This window comes from Aplysia californica, unplaced genomic scaffold (assembly GCF_000002075.1).
Source record: "Aplysia californica isolate F4 #8 unplaced genomic scaffold, AplCal3.0 scaffold00482, whole genome shotgun sequence".
Classification (NCBI taxonomy): domain Eukaryota; kingdom Metazoa; phylum Mollusca; class Gastropoda; order Aplysiida; family Aplysiidae; genus Aplysia; species Aplysia californica.
Window position 1 is genome coordinate 338730 of NW_004797752.1, and position 20310 is coordinate 359039.

The 20310-nt window shown below is 39.0% G+C and overlaps 1 protein-coding gene across 1 annotated transcript in view; it reads right to left on the reverse strand.

The window, feature by feature from the left end:
• LOC101859959 (adenine DNA glycosylase) overlaps positions 1-19598 on the reverse strand; it is a 29902-nt gene extending 10304 nt beyond the window's left edge. The window contains exons 1-13 of the mRNA XM_005105635.3: positions 19498-19598; positions 18654-18787; positions 18061-18171; positions 17020-17061; positions 11692-11763; positions 11221-11334; positions 10492-10589; positions 8863-9007; positions 7998-8088; positions 7414-7465; positions 4572-4708; positions 2041-2171; positions 852-1022 (exon numbers count right to left, since the gene is read on the reverse strand). Coding sequence (XP_005105692.1) covers positions 852-1022; positions 2041-2171; positions 4572-4708; positions 7414-7465; positions 7998-8088; positions 8863-9007; positions 10492-10589; positions 11221-11334; positions 11692-11763; positions 17020-17061; positions 18061-18171; positions 18654-18787; positions 19498-19564 — 1365 coding nt within the window. The 5' untranslated portion in view covers positions 19565-19598. The remainder of the gene's footprint in view (positions 1-851; positions 1023-2040; positions 2172-4571; positions 4709-7413; positions 7466-7997; positions 8089-8862; positions 9008-10491; positions 10590-11220; positions 11335-11691; positions 11764-17019; positions 17062-18060; positions 18172-18653; positions 18788-19497) is intronic.
• Positions 19599-20310: the final 712 nt, after the last annotated feature.

Consider the following 20310-nt stretch of genomic DNA (forward strand, 5'->3'; position numbering starts at 1 on the left):
AAACAGCCATGTATTATTTGAAATAAAATTAGGTTCTGCTTATACTATTTATTAATTGATTACAGTATCATAAGAGAATTTGACACAAAAATGTGTTTGGCTAAAGGTTTAGTGCGAAACTTCTATTCTCGTAAGGCAGAAGTAACATTCCTCTGTGCCAATACTGTCTTAACCTTTTCTAAATTTTTCTAAAACAGCCATCCAGTGTAAACTTTAAGGGCCAACATATTGATTTGGAATCCTCGCTGAAATATGCCTATTATTTCCTTCTTAAACACAAATGAAACTTCAATAGAAATTTTTTTTTATCGGTGCCGTTAGCGCTGTATCATGCTGCATAATGGTGTGGATGACCCAGGTTGATTGGGGAGTGCTCAAGGCTCTCCATCAACACCTTTGCTTGGTCCTATCGGAGACGGACTTTGTATTCCGCGGTCCTCCTCTATGAATAAACTTAAACAATGTTTAAAGCCTGAGCATTTACAACTTTTGGTACCTTAACCATCAGTGACCTTTGTCGTCAGGCTGCAATAAGCGGTCATTACCGTTCACGACTTTAATAGCCAAATTGATCAGGCAGGCTAAACATAAACAATGAACACTGCACCGAAGTAACCAACAAATGAAGTCACTCTATGCAATAGCTGAATGGTTGACGAAAAACTCTTGGAATTTTTATAGTGTGTTTCTTGGGCTGTGAGTTTATTTTTTTCATTATTTTTTTAAATTACTCTACAACGGTTTCAGCGCTCTCAGCTGGTGTGTTACTTAAGGGTTTTTCATTGCATGAGCCCTCAGTACTGTTGTTAATGCTTTCAGTTACTTGAGTTTTACAACTCAAGGCCACTGACCTTGAGCATTCCTGTGGGGATGGCCATGCCCTTCAGTTGCTCGTTTGTCATCCACTTGAGTGGACGGTCAGTGCACTCCTCCACACACTGGTCAGTCTGAGACGGAGTCAGGGACACGTGGGCTGACCACACTTTATACATGTGGCGGATGTGGGAGAACTGATGGCTCACCTGGTCACAACAGGAATCACGAGAGAGATTATGCCAGATGGAAAATCTTTTTTTAAGATTTAAAATAAGCAGAAATTACTGATGTCAAAATGAGAGCAAATTATAAGCTTTTTTACAATTCCATAACATAACATCACACTTAATACAATTTGATATTAATCTAAGAAAAATAAAATTTGATGCTGAACTAGAAAGTGATGAAATATAGAAAGTCACTCTCATGTTTCAGCATTGGCAAAAAGAAAGAAAGACTGATAAAATAATGGGATAGTAATAAGACATAGTACTTAGTGCTATCCAATGCACAAAACAAGTTCTACTTATCACCAATGCAGAAACAAAGAAACAAAAAGACAATTTGGTTGTTTTTTTTATGTGTTCAGAATTCTATACAGACAAAAAGGAATCAAGGGCTAAAGCTATTGTCAAGCAGCATGAGCAAACAAAAACAGTACCAGTTGTAACATTGTCATGAATTGTAAAATTCTTTAAAAAATATACCTCTTTTCATTCATCACCTTTTCCATCTTTCACATTCATTGGGTTAAAAATGCAACTATCAGATAAGACAGATACCAATTCCCTATAAAAATGCTAAACTACATTGGATGAACAGTAACACGATACTGTTACGCAGTTCTTGAAAACAAAGGATGGCATAGGAATAAACAAAAAGTAGGACCAACCACCAATGGCATCTTCCAACCACCCACAATTTATGAACTAAACAGAAAGCAGTGACATAATCCAAACCAGTTAATGGCATTCACTGACTTGTTAATAATAAACAGAAGCACATTGGCACCAACTGTCATTTAATTCCAAGAAAGGGCAAGACAAACTACAGAGGGGAAAAAAAAGAACTCTCAAACAACCCACATTTTAATAAAATCAGACTGGCACAACAGCAACTCTAAAAAAAATATTTTTTAAAATCAAAAGGCTACAAAAGAGCTCCCAGCAACCATCAACTGAACAGAGTAGAACTAATAATAGAAAAGCAAAAAGTTAAACTTACCCCACCAAGAAGCTGCAGGCCTTGGATATTTTCCTGAGACATGTTCAACAAGCTTGCCACAAAAGGGATTACGTCTTGTCTACCATTTTCGTCTATCTGATTTGGAAATTCCCAAAGACCAGCCAACAAACCTGAAAAATTGAAATTTTGCTATCAAAAGAAGATTCTGAGCAAAACTTCAATGCTCTGGGCAAATTCCAAAAACAATACAGTAGAACACGGCTATAGCGGGATTTTTGGTTCCTGAAGAAAAATCCCGCTGTAGGCAAGTTCCCGCTATAGGAATGCAAAGGGGTATATTAGTCTTCCTTTTCTTGTTAATTTCTTTGATTATCTCGACCTTTAATTCGAGTGAGAAGCATTTCCTTTAGTCTTTGTTGGAAGCCATCTTTTCCTCGGTTTGTTGCTTGTGCAGTCCTATCGTTATCGTACCCGGTACCGGTTGGCCTGCAGTAGAACTGGTGAAGTGGATGCGTGCGTATGCCTGAGCATCAACGATCGCAATTCAATGAATCAGGAATCACACACTACATGCTCTCCTCTTTTTTTACTTTTTGGCCTAGCCTAGGGCTATGGCCTATACGCTCTTATACGGTATTGAGCTTCTAGGCTATGACACATCACTTCTATCCCAACGCCGCACCGCTAACTGTCTGTTTGGAACCTGCCAACAGCCCCCCCCCCCCCCCCAAAAAAAAACTCCTTCCCAGCAGCTAGACCTCGCTTGGTCTCTCCCGCTGTATCCAAGTTCGGGCCTTTCCTTGCTCCGTTAAACCCGAACTAGGTAATTGAATTTAAATAGATAAAAAGGGGGATTCTGGAGAGGTCCCGCTGCAGCGGTGCCGCTATAGTCATGTTCTACTGTATAGATCTACATCACTTTTGGAGTGGTTCACGTAACGCGTCTCTCCATCTCTCTCTAAGCCTACCGCCTGCCCCACCTCACTCATCACTGGACTAACCAATCACAACGCGCACAGCTGACTGCCTGTTTGGAACCCGCCCACAGCCCCCCACTCCCCAGCTAGAGCTTGCTTGATCTCTCTCGCTGTATCCGAGATGGGGACTTTTTTTGCCCCGCTATATCCAAGCATAAATAATTGGGTTTACATAGGAACAAGATCCCGCTGTAGGGATGGTCCCGCTATAGCAGGTGCCGCTATATTCATGTTCTACAGTAAATGTCTTTCATTTTTATTCTGACAGACCATGTTCATGATGCAAATGTGTGAAAGTAAAAGTTGTCGAAGGTGTGCAGTAACAGACAGTTAAATTCTCATGGCTAATCAACCCTTAAAACCCTGAATTCTTTTTTTTTCATACCTCCCTAGAATCCTGAATAAAAATTGAGATACTAGAAAAAATTAGGTTGGTTCATTGTTTTGTTTACTGTGTCTTTAATTGTTGTTAGATTTTACTGAAGTTTGAAAATGTTATTTATATATGAATGCACAGTCTGAACAAAAGGGGAAAAGGTTAAAACACTGGTTTTTAGGACCAACTCTATGAGTTAAGTCTTGTGTGTGATCCCCGACTCCACTTCAGTCAAAGTATCATTAGACCTAGCCGTAGATCTAGCCTCTGGTAGCTTTAGTGGTGATCCCCTGCCAATTCCACTATCGTCAAAATCATCATCGATGTTATGCTGAACATTGCAGTCGTCTTCAACGGTCATATTTATCTATATATGCGACTGGGAGATCATTATAGGGGTCTGGTTCAGGATAAAAAATGTAAAAAATTTTGCCGCCTGAAGGGCCTGGCAGCGAAAAGTGACTAATTTTTCTTAAAAACTCGCAAAATTTCCAAACTTTCAGTGTAGAACTGCTCTCATGACATTATCGGTACTTTCTGCTCGCGACAAAGTCATCTGGAGTTACATCCCCTGTTTCTAGCACTGGGAATTAAACGATAAAGTTGGCCAGCGGTATAGAAAAATACGGCGTAAGCGGTTACCAGCAGTATAGGGTTTTAAGGGTTAATCATATGATACGATCTGTTCATTAGATCTTTGACTACCACACTATGAATAATAATAAAAATAAAGATCACTTCTATAGCACTTACTCCCTGGTGGCTCTAGATTCTTCACAATAAAATAAGATATGAATTATTTCATGAATACTGGCCCACTCAAAGTACAATTCTTTCAAATGGATTCATCAAAACATGGACACTTTTCCATTACGGTACATCAACTGCTTCTATAAAAGCCATTTAATTACTTAAAAAAGACTAAGTCCACATAGTGACAATGATGTATGCTTGTATCCAATAAACAATGCAAAGATTGAGGAAAGATGTGCTCTAAATTCAACCTGAGAGCAGGCTAATTAAGACTAAGAACAAAGTTCACTAGCCCTACTTCTAGGGGCACTAAGCTTCTTAGAGATATAATATGGCTTCAGACAGTCAACATTAATTAAACTAATCACAATCGTACAAAAGTAGTTGATTTTCCTAATCTATTTCTTCTCTTTATCTCAAAATCAGCCTTTCTAGTCTAAGATGACCATACCACGGTAACTCACCTTTCTTTGGTCTTTTACAAATCAGGTATTGCTGTGTAGAGTCTGAGTTTGTTTTATTACAAAGTAGCACCACATTCAGAGTCTCTTGTCTAACAGAGCCTTTCTTTGGTTTGCGGGGAAAATTCGTGACACCTAATCTGAAAGAACAAAATTAAAATATGTAAAAATTAGGAAGAAAAACAAAAGGGAAACTTTTTAGAAACATGCATAAGCTAAATGGGTGTCTCAAACTCATAATCAAAACTGATCAATTTTTTTCAAAACTGTGATTTGTGAAAGACAAAAAAATAGCCCACCCCATAGCCTAGGCAGTCTAGGGTAGGTGGCAGAACTGAAGAAAGTTGACCCTTGAAAAAAGACATCAATAGTAAAGAGTGAGCCAGAACCGACATCTAAAAAGAAACATGGTTCGAACATGGAAGAGAAGATAACCAGTGTGTCTTTTAGATTAATACGTTGCTTTGTACACCCACAACAACAGGCATACGGTTCAAAATGGACCTTTTTAACACGTAAGTGTCCATCTGTCCTTTGACTAACAGACCAGCAAGAACCAGGGCTGTTGCCTGTGTTTATAATTTAAACCACACAAATCTCTACAAATGGAGTAGTTTTGATTGCAACATATGCCTCACAAATAAACAAAAAATGAGTGCTTAACGAATGTATAGAAAACATGGATTAGGTTTAAGAAAAGTTGACACGGTTCTTCTAAGTCAACTCAAGTGACTGGACCTGAAGTCAGGAGGTGAGTATTCTAGTTGGTCGCAGAGGAGGTGTTAACAGTCCCATAGAGACATTAATCTTGATACTGTACTTTTGTAGCAAACTATATCAGCTTCCATTCTGTGGTTGTCATTAGAGTCATAACAAAAACAAAGAAACAGTGTGCCTCAAAAAGCCTGTGCCACCCTTATTGCATGACGCAGAGACAATACTGTGGATCTTCCATTCACTGACAAAGGCCCCACCACAGAAGGAAAAATCTCGCACGCTTTTTTCCATTAAAACCAACAAAACACCACCTGTTCACAGAACCCATAAAATTGAAACTGAACTGTTTACATGATTTTGGTGCCTTAGTCATACAGGGGACCCACAGAAAAGATTGTATCTACCACGAACCCAACATTCCAACCACACTTTTAAGGCAGATATTCCCATTGAACATTCACCCTAAAATGCTCATATTTGTAAGGAAATTAATGACACTGAGGATACACCAGGAAAGGAGGAGTGTAAAATTCTTTTTAATGAAGTGGAATACATGGAACATACAAAAGGTAGTCTAATATTTACTTGAAAGTTACCTCTATTGACCATTGACAGCTTTATCTTTTCACTTTTATGTTCTCATTCAGATCCACTATTCCTTCCTCCAAATCCAACCCAATATAATCAATTTTAGTTCCATTGTTTACTTTGATGAGCTTTCTTTAGAGCAATATGACACTCCTCAATTCATTCAACAGCTCCACATACTCACTTTTCAATTTTTTTCACATCAGCAAGTTTGTTTAACTCACTTGCGACTGGGCCCTTTCATCAGTCACAAGCGTTGAAGACTGGCGTTTTTGGGGGTATTTCAATAAATCACCACAACTCTCAGAATTACCCTATTGTAATCATTTTTTGACACAGTAAAGTAACATTCAAGCTTAATCTTATACAAAAAACTAAAGTTGTCTAAGTCTAATACTTTAATTTGTATGATTTTTTTAACATTGGCATGAATTTGATTTTCCGAAAAATTTCCAGAGACGTGACAAGTAGAATGAAATTCACTGCAACAACAAAAATAAAAGTTCAAATGTTCTGGTTTGATTTGTATACATTTGCGAGTGTTTGGTGAAAATATAAAAGCTGGTCTGTGCATTGATTCAGACCCATACACTGAATTACATGAGACAGATGTACGGCACGTCGTTGTGATTTAGTTGCGCGAAAAACAACACCGGTACTAGTGCTAGATCTAGCCCTAGAACTACGACTCAGGCCGTGTTCGGGTACATATCCAGGATCCTAACTATTAGACATATCATATTCTGAGACACTAGAACTAGTAAAACGCACAGAAGTATAGAAAACGGCGAAATTATGTGATTCTTTTTCATGCGACTTCTTCGACCGTTACTACGACGCGACTGTCGGATTACTATCAGCTGTATAGAAAAAAACAAAGCTCGAGTTCCGGTCTGTTCAACCCCAGTTGGGGTCACTGTCCTTCACCTTCAATAACTTAAAAACTACCGGCCCCAGAGATACGAAACGAAGTCTAAGTAGCTCAGGCTTGGCCAAACAAGAGTACGAGGCGGGTCTCGCGATTCGTGCGTGATTTGTAGAGCGAAAAAAAAATTCCAAAGTTGGTCACGCAGGGCTTGTGAGACCCGTCGCGAGCGTCGCGGCGGGGGTCACGCAACTGTTGTGTGACCCGTCTGAAGTGAGTTAATATTCGATGCACCGAAGCAAAAGATTTCAAAGAAAGCACCTTCGTAAGATCAATTTGTGAATAATTTTTCATAAGTGACAAAACATTCAAGGAAGAAAGAAACCAGTTGTTTATGTTTTTTTCAATTGTAGCTCATAGAATAATTTTGGCAATAATTTAAACCATTGTGCTTAAACTCTCAAGAAGATCATCCACACCATGAGAATGCACTCAGCTTACCCGCACCTATAATCTACACTTCTTAATGTCTCTGTACTCTACACAGTACCATAACATAAAGTCACAATATAAAGTTCATAATTTTAAAATGAAAAGTTTTTTAAGCATCAGTCTAATTTTATAACTGCTCTTTTATGGTCAAATAAATAAAAGGAAAGGTATCATATCACATACTCTTTCTTCCACGGCTCACCAGCAGGAAGACATAGCTTGCAGTCAGGCACCACTGAACACAAAAAAAACATAAGGTCATCAAAAATAGTAGCATAACTTCGTCTATTCTTCTGACAATACTAAATAGTAAACATTGCACTTGAATTATGCCCATAGTTTTCTCATTCAAACCTACAGAGGGAAAGGATACTTCAGTAATGACATATTGTCACAGCCACGCCAAAGAAGACAGCATAATATCGCTGAAAAAGTACCACATGCAAAATAGCCCACGCTATATAAATAAAACTAACTAAAAGTCACTCTAACTAATTTGAAAACAATATTGTCATTAACAATTTTCAGGGATATCACTGGGATTCAGTGAGCATAACTGAAAATTTACAAAGCTGCATTTGCAAACAAAAGAACAGTTAATAGACACAACTATTATGGAGGTTAAATAGAAAACAAATACTTAGAATAATATTTGTGTGTCCTTTTAGTGAAAAAATAACCAAAATAGCCTTAAAACTACAGAAAAATGGCATCCCTGATTCGACACCCCCTCCCCCCTCACAAAAACTAAAAACGAGTTTACTCACAACATTCAATATCAACAAGAGCTGGTTTCTCATCCTTCACCTTGGGAGAGGTACAAAGTTTCAAAGAGGACGACTTCTTCAGTCTCTCTACCTACATAGAAAACGCGAAAGTATAAGAAAATTATTTTCATAGAAGAAACTAATTAGAAAAATGAACAGAATTTATTCAGTATAAACTTACTGATCTAGGGAAGGGAATAAATTAGACTGTACATATACAAACAAAGAGCCAATAGTTAGTTACCTCAAAGAGTCTACATAACAAGAGGGGCCAGTTCTCTCTTTGAGCCAATTAAAAAAGTGTCCTCAAAATTCGGTGGCGCCCTCTTCACAAATGCGCACCTTTTGCGAACAGAGTTACCCTACTTGAGTTTAAAAAATGAAAGTGAAACTAGCAAGTTTTTGAATAAATTTCGGAAGAACACTTTTTTTTAATGGTTACGCTGACAAAAAACCTCTTCCGGAGGAAAGGGTGATTGTTTTCTTCGTTTAATTTGACTTTAGAATGAAAGGCGAGAGGTCATTAAAATTTTTTAAAACTAAAACTCTACACTGAACGAACCCGAACTGCTGATGAACTGCAGTCGATCTGCGCAGGCAAAGAGGTGCTATTCCTATTCTTCTTCTGGAAAAACGAAAGAGAGCTTCAAAACAGACTGCAGCAAAGAGCGAACTTCCTGCAGACACTTTTTTGGCTGAGTGGCCCACCTTGTTATGTACTATCTTTGGTTACCTGTATCAAAATGAATGTATATTCAATCATACTTTCACTCTCAAATTCATTAATCTAGCAACAAATGGGCTTCCAACAAGAGGTCAGAGATAAGAAGTACATAACATTATCCAAAACTCTCAAGTTCCTTGCCTTTGAGTACGCTCGACAAAGGGATTTCACAGGGCACTGCTCACATGCAGGGGTCGTTGGGGTGCAAACTGTTGCCCCAAGCTCCATCATAGATTGGTTGAAGTCGCCAGGCCTATCCGGGTCCACCAATTTGTTTGCAAGAGACCTAAGTAGAATCAAATTTTAAAACAAATGTTACAGCGGTGTATTCTTATTCTAAAAAAAAAAAACATGAATTTTTTTAAAAAGACGATTCTTTCAGACACTACTAAAATGTCAAGGTTTGTAGCAAAACAGACCAGGTTCCACTGCAGAAAGAGAAGTTATGTCCAAGTGAGGGGTAACTAGAATATTGGCCTTGGACCAAAATGATTAAATCTCTGAGGGTGGGGAGATGTAGAAAACATACAGGGTACAAACAGGATTGACTACAAAAAGCACCCGAGATACACACACACAAACAATAAGTGTTATCCTGTTACATTGACAACAAATTATATTGTTGTAATATAAAATATTCATCAATGATAGAAACAACAAAAGAAGTACAGTCAAACCTCATTATACTGCCAGCCCTACTTTGCGTCAGGTTTTGCCAATGTACGAAAAGAAACACTGATACACATTATAATTTGATCCTTGACACCATCTCTGCCAACTGTGTGAGTTGTATAGTCTCTGTTAAACTAATGTAAATTTGCCCTGTTATCTGGCCAGTGAATTGGTCGTCAGAGGTACACACTACACATGGCACTCACTCAGTGGCAGCTTGATAATCTCTTTCCCACAGTCTCTGCCAGTCTGGCCTATTTCTACCATTTGTCTCCGATTTGTGCTGATTAGGAAAATGCTATTATTTTTAAGCTTTGACCAATATATATTTTTAAAAATTTAGAACGAAATTCTTAAAATCGCCTGAAGAAACTTCAAAAGAACTGCGTCATCTTGGCCTGTGAGCAAAATATTTCGCATTCCAAGACATCAGCCCCACGACCAAAAGGCTGGGGGCACCCCTGAAGTTTCTATATTGTGAGGTCTCACAATACTATGTAAAAGTTCTGAGGTGGCCCCACCACTAACGAGTATCAAGTTTCAAAAATATACATCTACAGGGTCTTTGACACATAATCTAACCTAGCTTCTAATCTGGCAGAAACTTTCAATTAATTTGAACTTACTTAAAGTTCAGCTGGAGTTGTAAATGTAATTGTCTGCTACTCGTTTATCAGGGTTTGACTGTAGTACTCAAATTGGGGAAAAAAAACCTACAGCATTCGTCAGTTTGCTACACGTTAACAGACCAAATAATCTGAACTTTAAACTCACCACATTTCAAACTTTGGTGATGAAATTGAGGTATGAGCAAAGAGAGTAGGGAACACATTTTTGACAACATAAGTGTAAAGCTATTCTTGAAGAACAAATTCAATCATTTGAATTCCTTTGTTCCTGATACCAACAAAGAATAATATCTTACACCAATGCACACAACCATTACAGTAATAAAAAACAAGAGATCAATACAAACATTTTTACTTCAATTGCTATTATGACTATAACAAACAAGTGAGAACTGAAATTTATAGAAGTAACAAAGTGACTCTAGAAAAAATAATCTAGACAATGAGTTTGCTTATTGCAAAAGCTCACCAAAATGCATCCACCACATTTGGTTGCTTGATGTTCCCGCCAATCATGCGAAGACGCGACAAGACTCGTATGACATTACCATCTACGAGGCCAGTTGCCTATTCGAGTTTGAAAAGAAAAAAACTTTGGATACAAGGAAAACAATAAGAAAAATAATGGTACAGTTAACTGAGTGAGAAATTTAGTTTTATCCTAAACAAACAGAAATATGTTCACTATGACACATTTTTTAGAATATAATAAATGAAATATGAGGGTAAAACAAATGTGTCGACTCGGAGCTTCAGCAACTAAAAATTACACATAAAGCAAACAATGCTTTTAGCTAATGTAGATTTAGTTAACTGAAAAATTTCTGTCCAAAGATCTTGACATGATGAATTAAACACCCTAAATTCGATCATCACTCTCGCCTTGTAAGGATGAATTTCATTCCCTTTCCTTTCCTTGTTAGAAATAAATCTCTCTCTGACACAAGAAAGTAGACAGAAAACGACAACTCCAGATAGAACAGGAGTAAAATTTCCCATTAGTCTCCAGGATGTAAGCAGTAAATGTTCACAGTAAATATGACAACCTACATAACCCAAACGCCATATTTTCCAGGCCCCTCCGCAACAGCAATATCCCAAGGGTATGCACACAAATCGGCAAACAGAAAAGACAGCACTTCATCTACAGACAAAAGAGTAATGACACAGCAAAGATTTGAATACAAGGTACTCATACCTGGCCAAATGCAATGGACGCAATGGCCCCTGCTGTGTAACGCCCCACACCTGGCAACTGCTTTTCCAAATCCTGAGCTGTTTGGGGTACCTGAGAATCCAATTCCTCAACAACCTGTGAAGGGAAAAGTACTTGAAGTATATTACTATACAAGTTAAAAGTTCAAACATAGCATGCTTCTAAGACAGTGTTAGTTTATAACGCATGAAAATAAAGACAAAATATTAATCATGCATGGTAACAGGAACAACACTTCAAACAGCTTTTGAAAATAACAAACTGTTGAAGCACTAATAATTTCCATCACAAGACAATACAATAGCAAATCATTACACAAGTTATTTGAAACAAATGGGTATTCCTTAATCTCTTTTGCACATTCACACAAAGAAGTAGGCAGTGCAAAAAGCTCTGAGCTAAAGTACAGCTAATATATTCAAAATTAATAAATTCTAATAAATTCTCACATACCTTCTTAGCACCATCCAACAAACGCTGTCCTCTTGAGTAGTAGCCCAAACCAGCCCAGGCATCATTCACACTCTGTGCGGAAATATATGTAGTTTTCAAATGCTTCAAAAGTGAAGTTTAAATGAGAGTAAGGCCCTTCTATTACTACACGATGCAAATGTCATTCCGAAAATAGAACCCTATGTTGTGAATAATTGGCTATACCAGACCCTCAGTCAACAGGCAAGTATGAAAAAGAGCGAAAAAATGACAAAAAGTAGAGTAGAGATACAATCCTTCGGAAAAATTGAAGTATATCTAGTGGTGCCCCTACTGGTGGGGAAGCAGCAATGAGTGATGGGGCAACCGCCGACTTTATCTCTTTGAAAAAATCATAGCGAAGCTAAATATAATAACTTCATAGTAATCTGCATTTTCATCTCTATACACTACGATTTTACTGAATACCATGAATCATGAAATATTTCGGTATTTGCCTTTATAATTTTTCATTAATAAACACAGTGGTTTCAAGGAACATAACTCAGCTCCTCTCCAACCTGTTGGCTTCCCTATCTTATTCTATGGCGACTCATTGGTGACACTGACATGCGTAGAAAGAGAGAGAGGTTGGCTCAGAAAGGCAGGGTGGCCAGGGAAATCTTACTCCTAAAAATCCTACCACATCAAAAACAACCCTACTACCATAAGTCAAGTTGTTTCTTGCCATTGTCAATTTTAAGGCTTTCGTCACAGAGAATCACTTAGAAGGGGTTATTTCGTACACATCTTAGGATAACTGACTGGATCACAGGCGCGATCCCAAAAGTTCCAAGGTAGCCAAGTTTTGTGCGACTACATTGAAAACTCAGCTATTTTAGAGTCTGAAAACATCTCACGATAGAGAAGACTCAAGTCAACAACTGCTGTGGTTATTGTTGGTGCTCCTTTCAGTATCGCTCATAAACACTTGTTCTGTTCTTGGTAAAGCTAAGAATAGATTTGGCACCACACTGGCTGGCTTGGACTTTCATGTGCTTTTGAGATACCATGTGAGTGTTCAAAGACTGCACCTGAAGGACTAATATATACACCTGGGAACAAAACTTACATCTTAACTTGCTTTCGTCATTTTGGGTATTCCATCAATCATTCTGAATATTTAGGGTTAGACAACCACTCAGTGTTGATGAAGTAGCACTTTCCCATGATACTGGATCTAGTCTAGATCTCTCTTAATCTAGTCTACACATATAGCCACAAATATCACAAGAAAAAAGTCTGTCTTTGGCCTAGGTTTCAGTATCCCAAGTGCTGTCAATCTTCTACACTTCAAAGACTATCTTGCTGAGTTTTTCCATGGTCATAGACAAAGAATCTAGATGCTGTCATTTTCACCAACCAACTTAGTCACTCACGACTCACACTCTGCATTGTGACTGAGTTCACAAAAGTTTCTTCTTTTCACAAAGTCAGGAAGATCAAGCCATATGATTTTAAGATCGATTTAAGATCGATATAAGCTCGCCTCGATTATCACCCATCCAATGAAACGCAAACCTTACAAGGTAGGCCTATGATGGGTCCCGATTCCACACAAGGCCTGTACCAACACGTGCTTTGCAGAGAGCTCTAGATTCTAATACCATAGCTGCCACTCAGGAATTTCAAAAAAAGGAGAAAATTCATGCGAAGGCGGACACGCGCTCTCCGAAGGATGGAGTAAAACCAGTGAGATCCAGAGACAATATATACTGGAAAATCTAGCCTATGGTTTTGGAAGGGAAAACTGTCATATTTGTTAACCATAGGCAACTGAATTAAAATGTATTTGAAAAAAAACAACAACCAAAAAACCCCAACGAAGGCACTAAGTAGACTAACAAGCATTTGAGTCAATTTGACAGTTTGGACTTGGTGACTAAAAATCCAGTGTTTGTTGCAAGCTGGTGTCTTATAAAAAGATTTCTTTCACTTTAAACTTGTACATCAATGTAGAGCGCGCGCAGTATTGGATCAAGGAGACAACACCTTTGCCGCTGTACTGAGCACTCCTGTACAATTGCGGCCCCGTTTGCACATAACTTAGTAGTCCCTCTGTAGAGTGTAGATCTAACCTGAATTAAAAGTATGGGAAGCCTAGGCTATCTAATCTAGATCTAGAAATCTAAATATGAGTAAATCTAGATTATATCTAGAGATAGATTATCTAGATCTAGATTCACTTCAACTTCAACAGCCACAATAGCCGTCATGTTAACAAATGGGACCGCAATTGTACAGGAGCGCCGCGCGCCGCGATTTCTTTATCGCACCAAACGCAAAGTGCAGCAAGCCGAGCACCTTTTATTTTTGTATTCTGCATCAATTTCTCTCGAATTTCCGCCGTTTTCAATGACAACTCGGCGCGCCAACGTCCCGATGCCCGATCGACACTTTGTTGCTCCACAATAAACAAAGTGAAACTAACGCTAGGCCTAGAAGAACGGAAGTAGAAAGCTATGGGCGGACATGCCCAAGCTGCGTTTTCGTCTCTCTCCCGGTTCGGTGTTTTCCGCGTGTAAAAAAGTATCGCAATTTGCGACCGAGAGCGGTCCAGCGGGGGAAGGAGGAAAGTAACAGGAAAAGCTAGATGAAGCGGAGTTTCCGCTATTTAGCGGGAAAGTGGCAGCTATGTTATACTTACTTTACTTTTACTTTTTCATCCTCTGTTGCCGTTAAGCATCGAGGGGAGAAACAGTTTTCTATGGTAGGCCAGCTCCGCAGCTTTTTCAGTTGTGATGTTATGTTTTCTTAGGGTTTCCTTGACACCCTCAATCCACCTTTTGCGTGGTCTTCCTCTTCCTTTATAGCCTGAGTGTTTGGTGTTGTAGGCTCTCGAGGCTGGCTGGTCAGGTGACATGCGTAACAGGTGGCCACACTATTTTATCCTCTGTCTTTCTATGTAACGCAGGCAGGACTCAGTGCCGATAGCTGCTCTTACTTCTTCATTTCTCTGCCTGTCTCGTCTTGTGATGTTAAGGGTTTTGCGGAGACATTTCATTTCGCATGTGGTGATTTTGCTTTCATGGGTTTTGCTTAAGGTCCAGGTCTGGCACTGATAACATAATGTTGGTATGAATATTGAGATGATAAGCTGTCTCTTTATGTCCATGGAGATGTTTGGATGAGATAGGAGGGGTGAGAGCTGGTAGATGACAGAGTTGGCTTTTTGAGTTCGCATTTCTATTTCTCTGTCTATGGACCCGTTTTCAGAAAAAGTGCTGCCAAGATATTCAAACTCCTTCACCTGTTTCAGTTGTTTACTATTGACATAGATGTTCAGGGGACTATGGTTTCGGCTCACTTTCATAACTTCTGTTTTTGATGTGTTTATTTTCATGTTAAATTCTCACAGGTGATGTTGAGTTCGGTAGTGTGATTTTGGAGGCTTTGTTGGTCATGATGAATAAGACATTGGTCGTCTGCGAACAGAAATTCATTTAGGCTTTCTGGGCTTTCGTTTGCTTCTTGCGTTATTGTGTCCATATATATTATACACAGGAGGGGAGATAGATAAGAACGCATCCCTGTCGTACTCCAGATCTTACTTTGAACCAGTCTGCATTGCCTTCGTTCGTTCTTACTGAGCTTCTGCTGTTGGAACATAGAGCTCTGACATTATCTAACATTTGTCCTCTGACGCCATACTTTTCGAGTGTCTTCCAAAGTTTTGCATGGTTTACTCTGTCAAAACCTTCTCCTGGTCTATAAAGACGATGTTGGATGCTTTGTTGTGTTCGATTGTTTTCTCGCATATGTCGTAATGCGAATACGGCCTTCGTGCATCCTCTTCCCTTTCAGAAACCAAACTGAGCTTTGCTCAGATTTCTCTCTACAACAGGTCTTAAGCGCTGCTCTAGTATCTTTGCATACATTTTTCCTGAGTGGCTTAATGTGCAGTCGCGTTTGTTGCCCTTTTTTTTTCCATAATGGTACCGCTATGGCTTTCTGCCAGTCTTCTGTGCATTTTCTTTGTTCCCAGGCTCTGTTGAAAATTCGCCTCGGCCACAGTATACCAGTGTTTCCACAAGCTCTTATGGCTTCCGCTGTGATGTCATCTGGTCCTGGGGCTTTGTTCTTGGGGCTGGTCTTGAGTGCATTTTCTATTTCACTGGGAAGTATTGGTGGTTCTGTTTGATCTCCATATGATGGTTGGAACTCTACTTGTTGTCCGTGGCAAGCGTCTGGGTTGAGCAGTTCTTGGAAGTAATTTTCCCATCTTTTCTTAATTGCATTTTTGCCGAGAATGGCGTTTCCCTCTTTGTCGTTTATAATGCATGTCGGGTTGTATGGGTCTTTCCTTCTAATACCAATCAAAATTCTAAATGCTAAGGCTTAAATTTTGCTACCAAGTTCAGTTTTTTCCCCTGGTGTTGCCTTCAAACCCCCCCCCCCTCCCCCAAGTGTATCTAATAATCTTTTACAAAAAATCAATAATCCCGCAATTCCGGAGTCCTATACTTCGCAGCGCCCAGGCTTAGAATGAATTTCGGAGACCCCAACATTCACCGGTAGGCCTACTCACACGATGCCTTATCATGTGATACGGACGTGCAGGTTCACTGACCGGTCAAGATAGCGAGCCCGACCAGACGCTTGTATAACTTTTTCTTTTTACACAAGCAACACCACAGTGACGAATATAGATTTATTTTCATGGCCATGGCGACACAGCGTTTCTAATGAACAAACTGCATGTTATAATGTACATTACGTTGCGTTATCAAACTATTACCGGCAAATTTTAGGGTGGTAATGAAAGCGAAAGTAGATCTCGAATTTCCCGATCGAGCCTCGGTATCACATGACACATACACTTTCGCTTGCTGCCATAGCCGCCTGTCAGCATGAAACGTACTCTCAGACCAGGCAAAGCCGAATGAATATCACAATTGTGACCAGCAAAAATGAACTTACGGACGTTATCCAATTTGGTTTTCAGATATTTGATAACTTTTATGTATTTTCCCGGGTTTTACAGCGAGGCAATTTACAGATTTCCACAAATATCCTTTTATTGGCGACGTTTATCCAACCATTTCCATCGGAACAAAATTTTTCCCACAAAAATCCGACTTATCCGACAGAAAAAACATTTACGACTTCCCTGGCCACCCTGAAAGGTCTATATTGCTCCCTGCTCACAACAAATTCTGCCATTGATTTCTATCTTTAGACAGGTTCTAAGGGACGCAAATTACACGGAACAAAAGAATAATAAATAAAATTTCTGTTCATGGAAACAGCAGTTCTTAAGCGGAGACCACTGTATTTCATATTCAAGGAAGAATTCTGCATAGCCCTTACCTCGCTGTCAGCTGAAGCTAAAGCTTGAATTGTAGGCCATTTCTGAAAAAGAATAAAAAGTTCAAGTATTTAAGGTTACAGCAGTCAAAGAAAAAAAGGGGCTCCTATGATCTTGAGGTACAATGTTCGCCTCTTATTCAGTATGTCCTGGGTTAGAATCCTGACAGTGATGAAAAATTTTCTTCATCCTAATTTTTTCCTTTCCCCTCCCCTGATCTCTAGTCCTGTTCTGTCACCTGCTTTCAACTCCACTCCCCCCACCCTCCCCCACCTCTGACCTCTCCCCTTTACTTTTGACTCTTTCTACTGTTCTCCCGGTTCTTTCTTACATGTCTTTCAGCCACACCCCTGATCTTAGGGCAGGTAAGACCTAACACCTAGCCTTCTCAGATAAGGGTGAAAAATTCCGGGGATCCCATATATGCAAGTTGTGAATGTTAAAGATCCCTACTATGTGGTTCTAAAATCGATAAGAGTAGGCTTTGGCTGCCACAAACACAAAATTCAACTAAAAACTGAAAAAAAGATACTCTAGTCGGCAGCATATAAAAAACAAAGAGAACCTTCGAAATTGGAATGTGGTTGCCAGATAGCAAAAGCGGCCCTACGAAGTAGGAAAAACGATCATGTACGTAAAAATCAGTGGCACTGCAGGGCAGGCTGAAGAACCAGCAGTCGACTACAACTGAGATGTAGCGGAGGAACGCAAAGAAGAAAAGAAAGTAGTCAAAGTAATGCACAAGCCTTTTTTTAATAAACGCAACAGACAATTTTACACAGCCCTCCTAAGGACCACAGATACCAAGCTAAACATACAGTTGTCCGTGTGCAATCACAATAACAACCAAAGTCAAACTAAAACAAAATTGAATGTGTAATCAGTGTAAAAAAATCTCCACAAAAAATTGGTAAAATAAAACATACATTGTTCAGGCATTAACCTATTTTCAAGGAGGAATTTATCCCAGAATTTTGACTTGCAATCTGAACATGAAGCAGAGCCACCAACAACCTCTGCCTTCTTGGAATTTGTTCCCTTACCTTCATCCATCTGTTGTAGTAGTTGATAACTGTGGCAACTCGTGTCTGCTGCAGCATTATTTCTGAAACCCACACAGCATATGCACGCTGATTAACATCCTCTGTTGTTATCTGAGGATTAGATAATATACAGTAAGCATAGAGAAATATAATACTATAAACAATGTCAATACAGAGTGAGTGTGATGCCTGATTGCACATTATAGGCTACAAAGAAAGAAATTAAAAAAGTGTTCGAACAATGAAATAAATGCTGAGTGTATATTCTCCCCATTTCATAATACTGCTGCCATAAATGTTTTTCAGAGAAGAAACATGGTTTCACTTAAAACTGTGAAATAAAAATGAAACTTTGATAAAACATATTATCTTAAAAAATCATTGACGTCATATAATCTAATTCTGACAACCTTCAATGAATCTCTTCATTATAAAATTTACCGTGCTAAGGTTACATTGAAAGAATGCCTACAGCAGGAAAATAATAATGGCACATTTATATGAAGAAGGGATACCACGATTGAATTGGAACATAAAACTAATATTATTAGTCCACCAGAAGACAAAAAAGTCAACGTGTTTTTAAACCGTACATTTCTCCAGGGCAGGTCACGCTTTTTCTTGTCATACCAAGACAAAAGATTTTGACGCATCTGAGAGATTTCTGTAGCAGAAAAATCATGGAAACCGACTTCTGCAGACATGTTATCATCTGTGCAAGAACATCCTGAAAATGAATAGAGGTGCAGGTAAGTGTATAAAAAGTAGAATTAAACAAAAAACGATTTAATCCCCACAATAATAAAATGAACAAGAAATGTTGGCGATTGTTAAGATTCCCGCGTTTAATTCCGATGTGCGTTTTTCATACCCTCAGGCATATTTCGCTTTGGTCCCTAACCCTGCCCTAGGTTAGGGTTAGGGTTAGGGTTAGGGCCAGGGTTAGGGTGAGGGACCAAAGCGAAATATGCCTGAGGGTATGAAAAACGCACATCGGAATTAAACGCGGGAATCTTAACAATCGCTGAAATGTCTTCATTCAGTCCCTAATTGGGTAAAATTTAAATTTCGCTCGTCCTGCACACAAATGTACTCTAATATTTTTTGCTGCAGTGCTGCACATCACACCACTAAAACTGATTGCAAATCAAATTATAATTTAAAAAAAAAAATCAAATCTGCAAAATATTGAACAAGTTTATGGGTTAAAACAGGGTGCCCGGTGCCCCCTTGTAACCAGATCACTTTTACTCTCCCCTTGAAACCCCCTGTGTCGGTGGCTGTTAGGTTGGGAAGTTCGGGAATGCCCACATCTCTTCATATTTTAGACCCAAATCCAAATCACGGCACTTTCAGATGGCGCCCTCCCCCTTACGTGGTCTGCAGAATATTTCTATTAAAAAACTGCACACATAATTAAACTTTAAAGTACCCTACCTGATTTCTTGACTGACTTCGGCTTGGACTTGGTCTGACTCTTACTCCTGGCCTTTTTTGGGGGCATTGTTGCTGCAAACTGTGCAAGACCACGACAATGCCTTGAATAGCTTGAAAAAATAATTCTTGAGGCACTTATTTTGCCTTTCACCTCACATAAATATGAAAGTGGCTCTATATGTAGATCAGGATTGACCTATCAAAACGATCTGAACAGACGGTAATGAAATTATTTTACTTACTGTTTAAGTAAGTCTCCGGCCCGGCAGTGTAATTTGTGTAAAAATCTCTTTCCCGCTCTCCCGCCTTTTTCCCTAAAATAAAATTGTTATGAAACGGGTGCGGACGGAAAGAACAACGCTGATCTCAGTTACTGCAGGTTGGAACTCTAGATCCAATTTCTGTTCTAAATCTGTAACCAAGAATTAAAACAAACAACAACCCAAAACCTAGAGTAGAAGTCAGTCTACTAAAAATAAAAAACAATAGGCCCTAATGAATGAGTTGTAGTGGTCTTGACTTGAGTCTGTCTAGCTGGAGTCGATCGACAATATTATGATAGTTCACGCAGTCTAACAATTGTCTTCATACTTCGGACAAAAGCGGTCTCGGGAAAAAATAATAGAACGTTGTCACCATTGAAATAAGTATGCTTCCCCAAGAAAAGAGGGTTTAAAGAATTATTCTGAATAGAGTGATTTTCCTAAATTCACTTGAAAAAGACGTCAAATTATGCTTTAGGCCTAGCTAAAATACGGCTTCCAAATAAATACATCATGGACATGTGTACACCAAGTGTACACCCAATCTTTG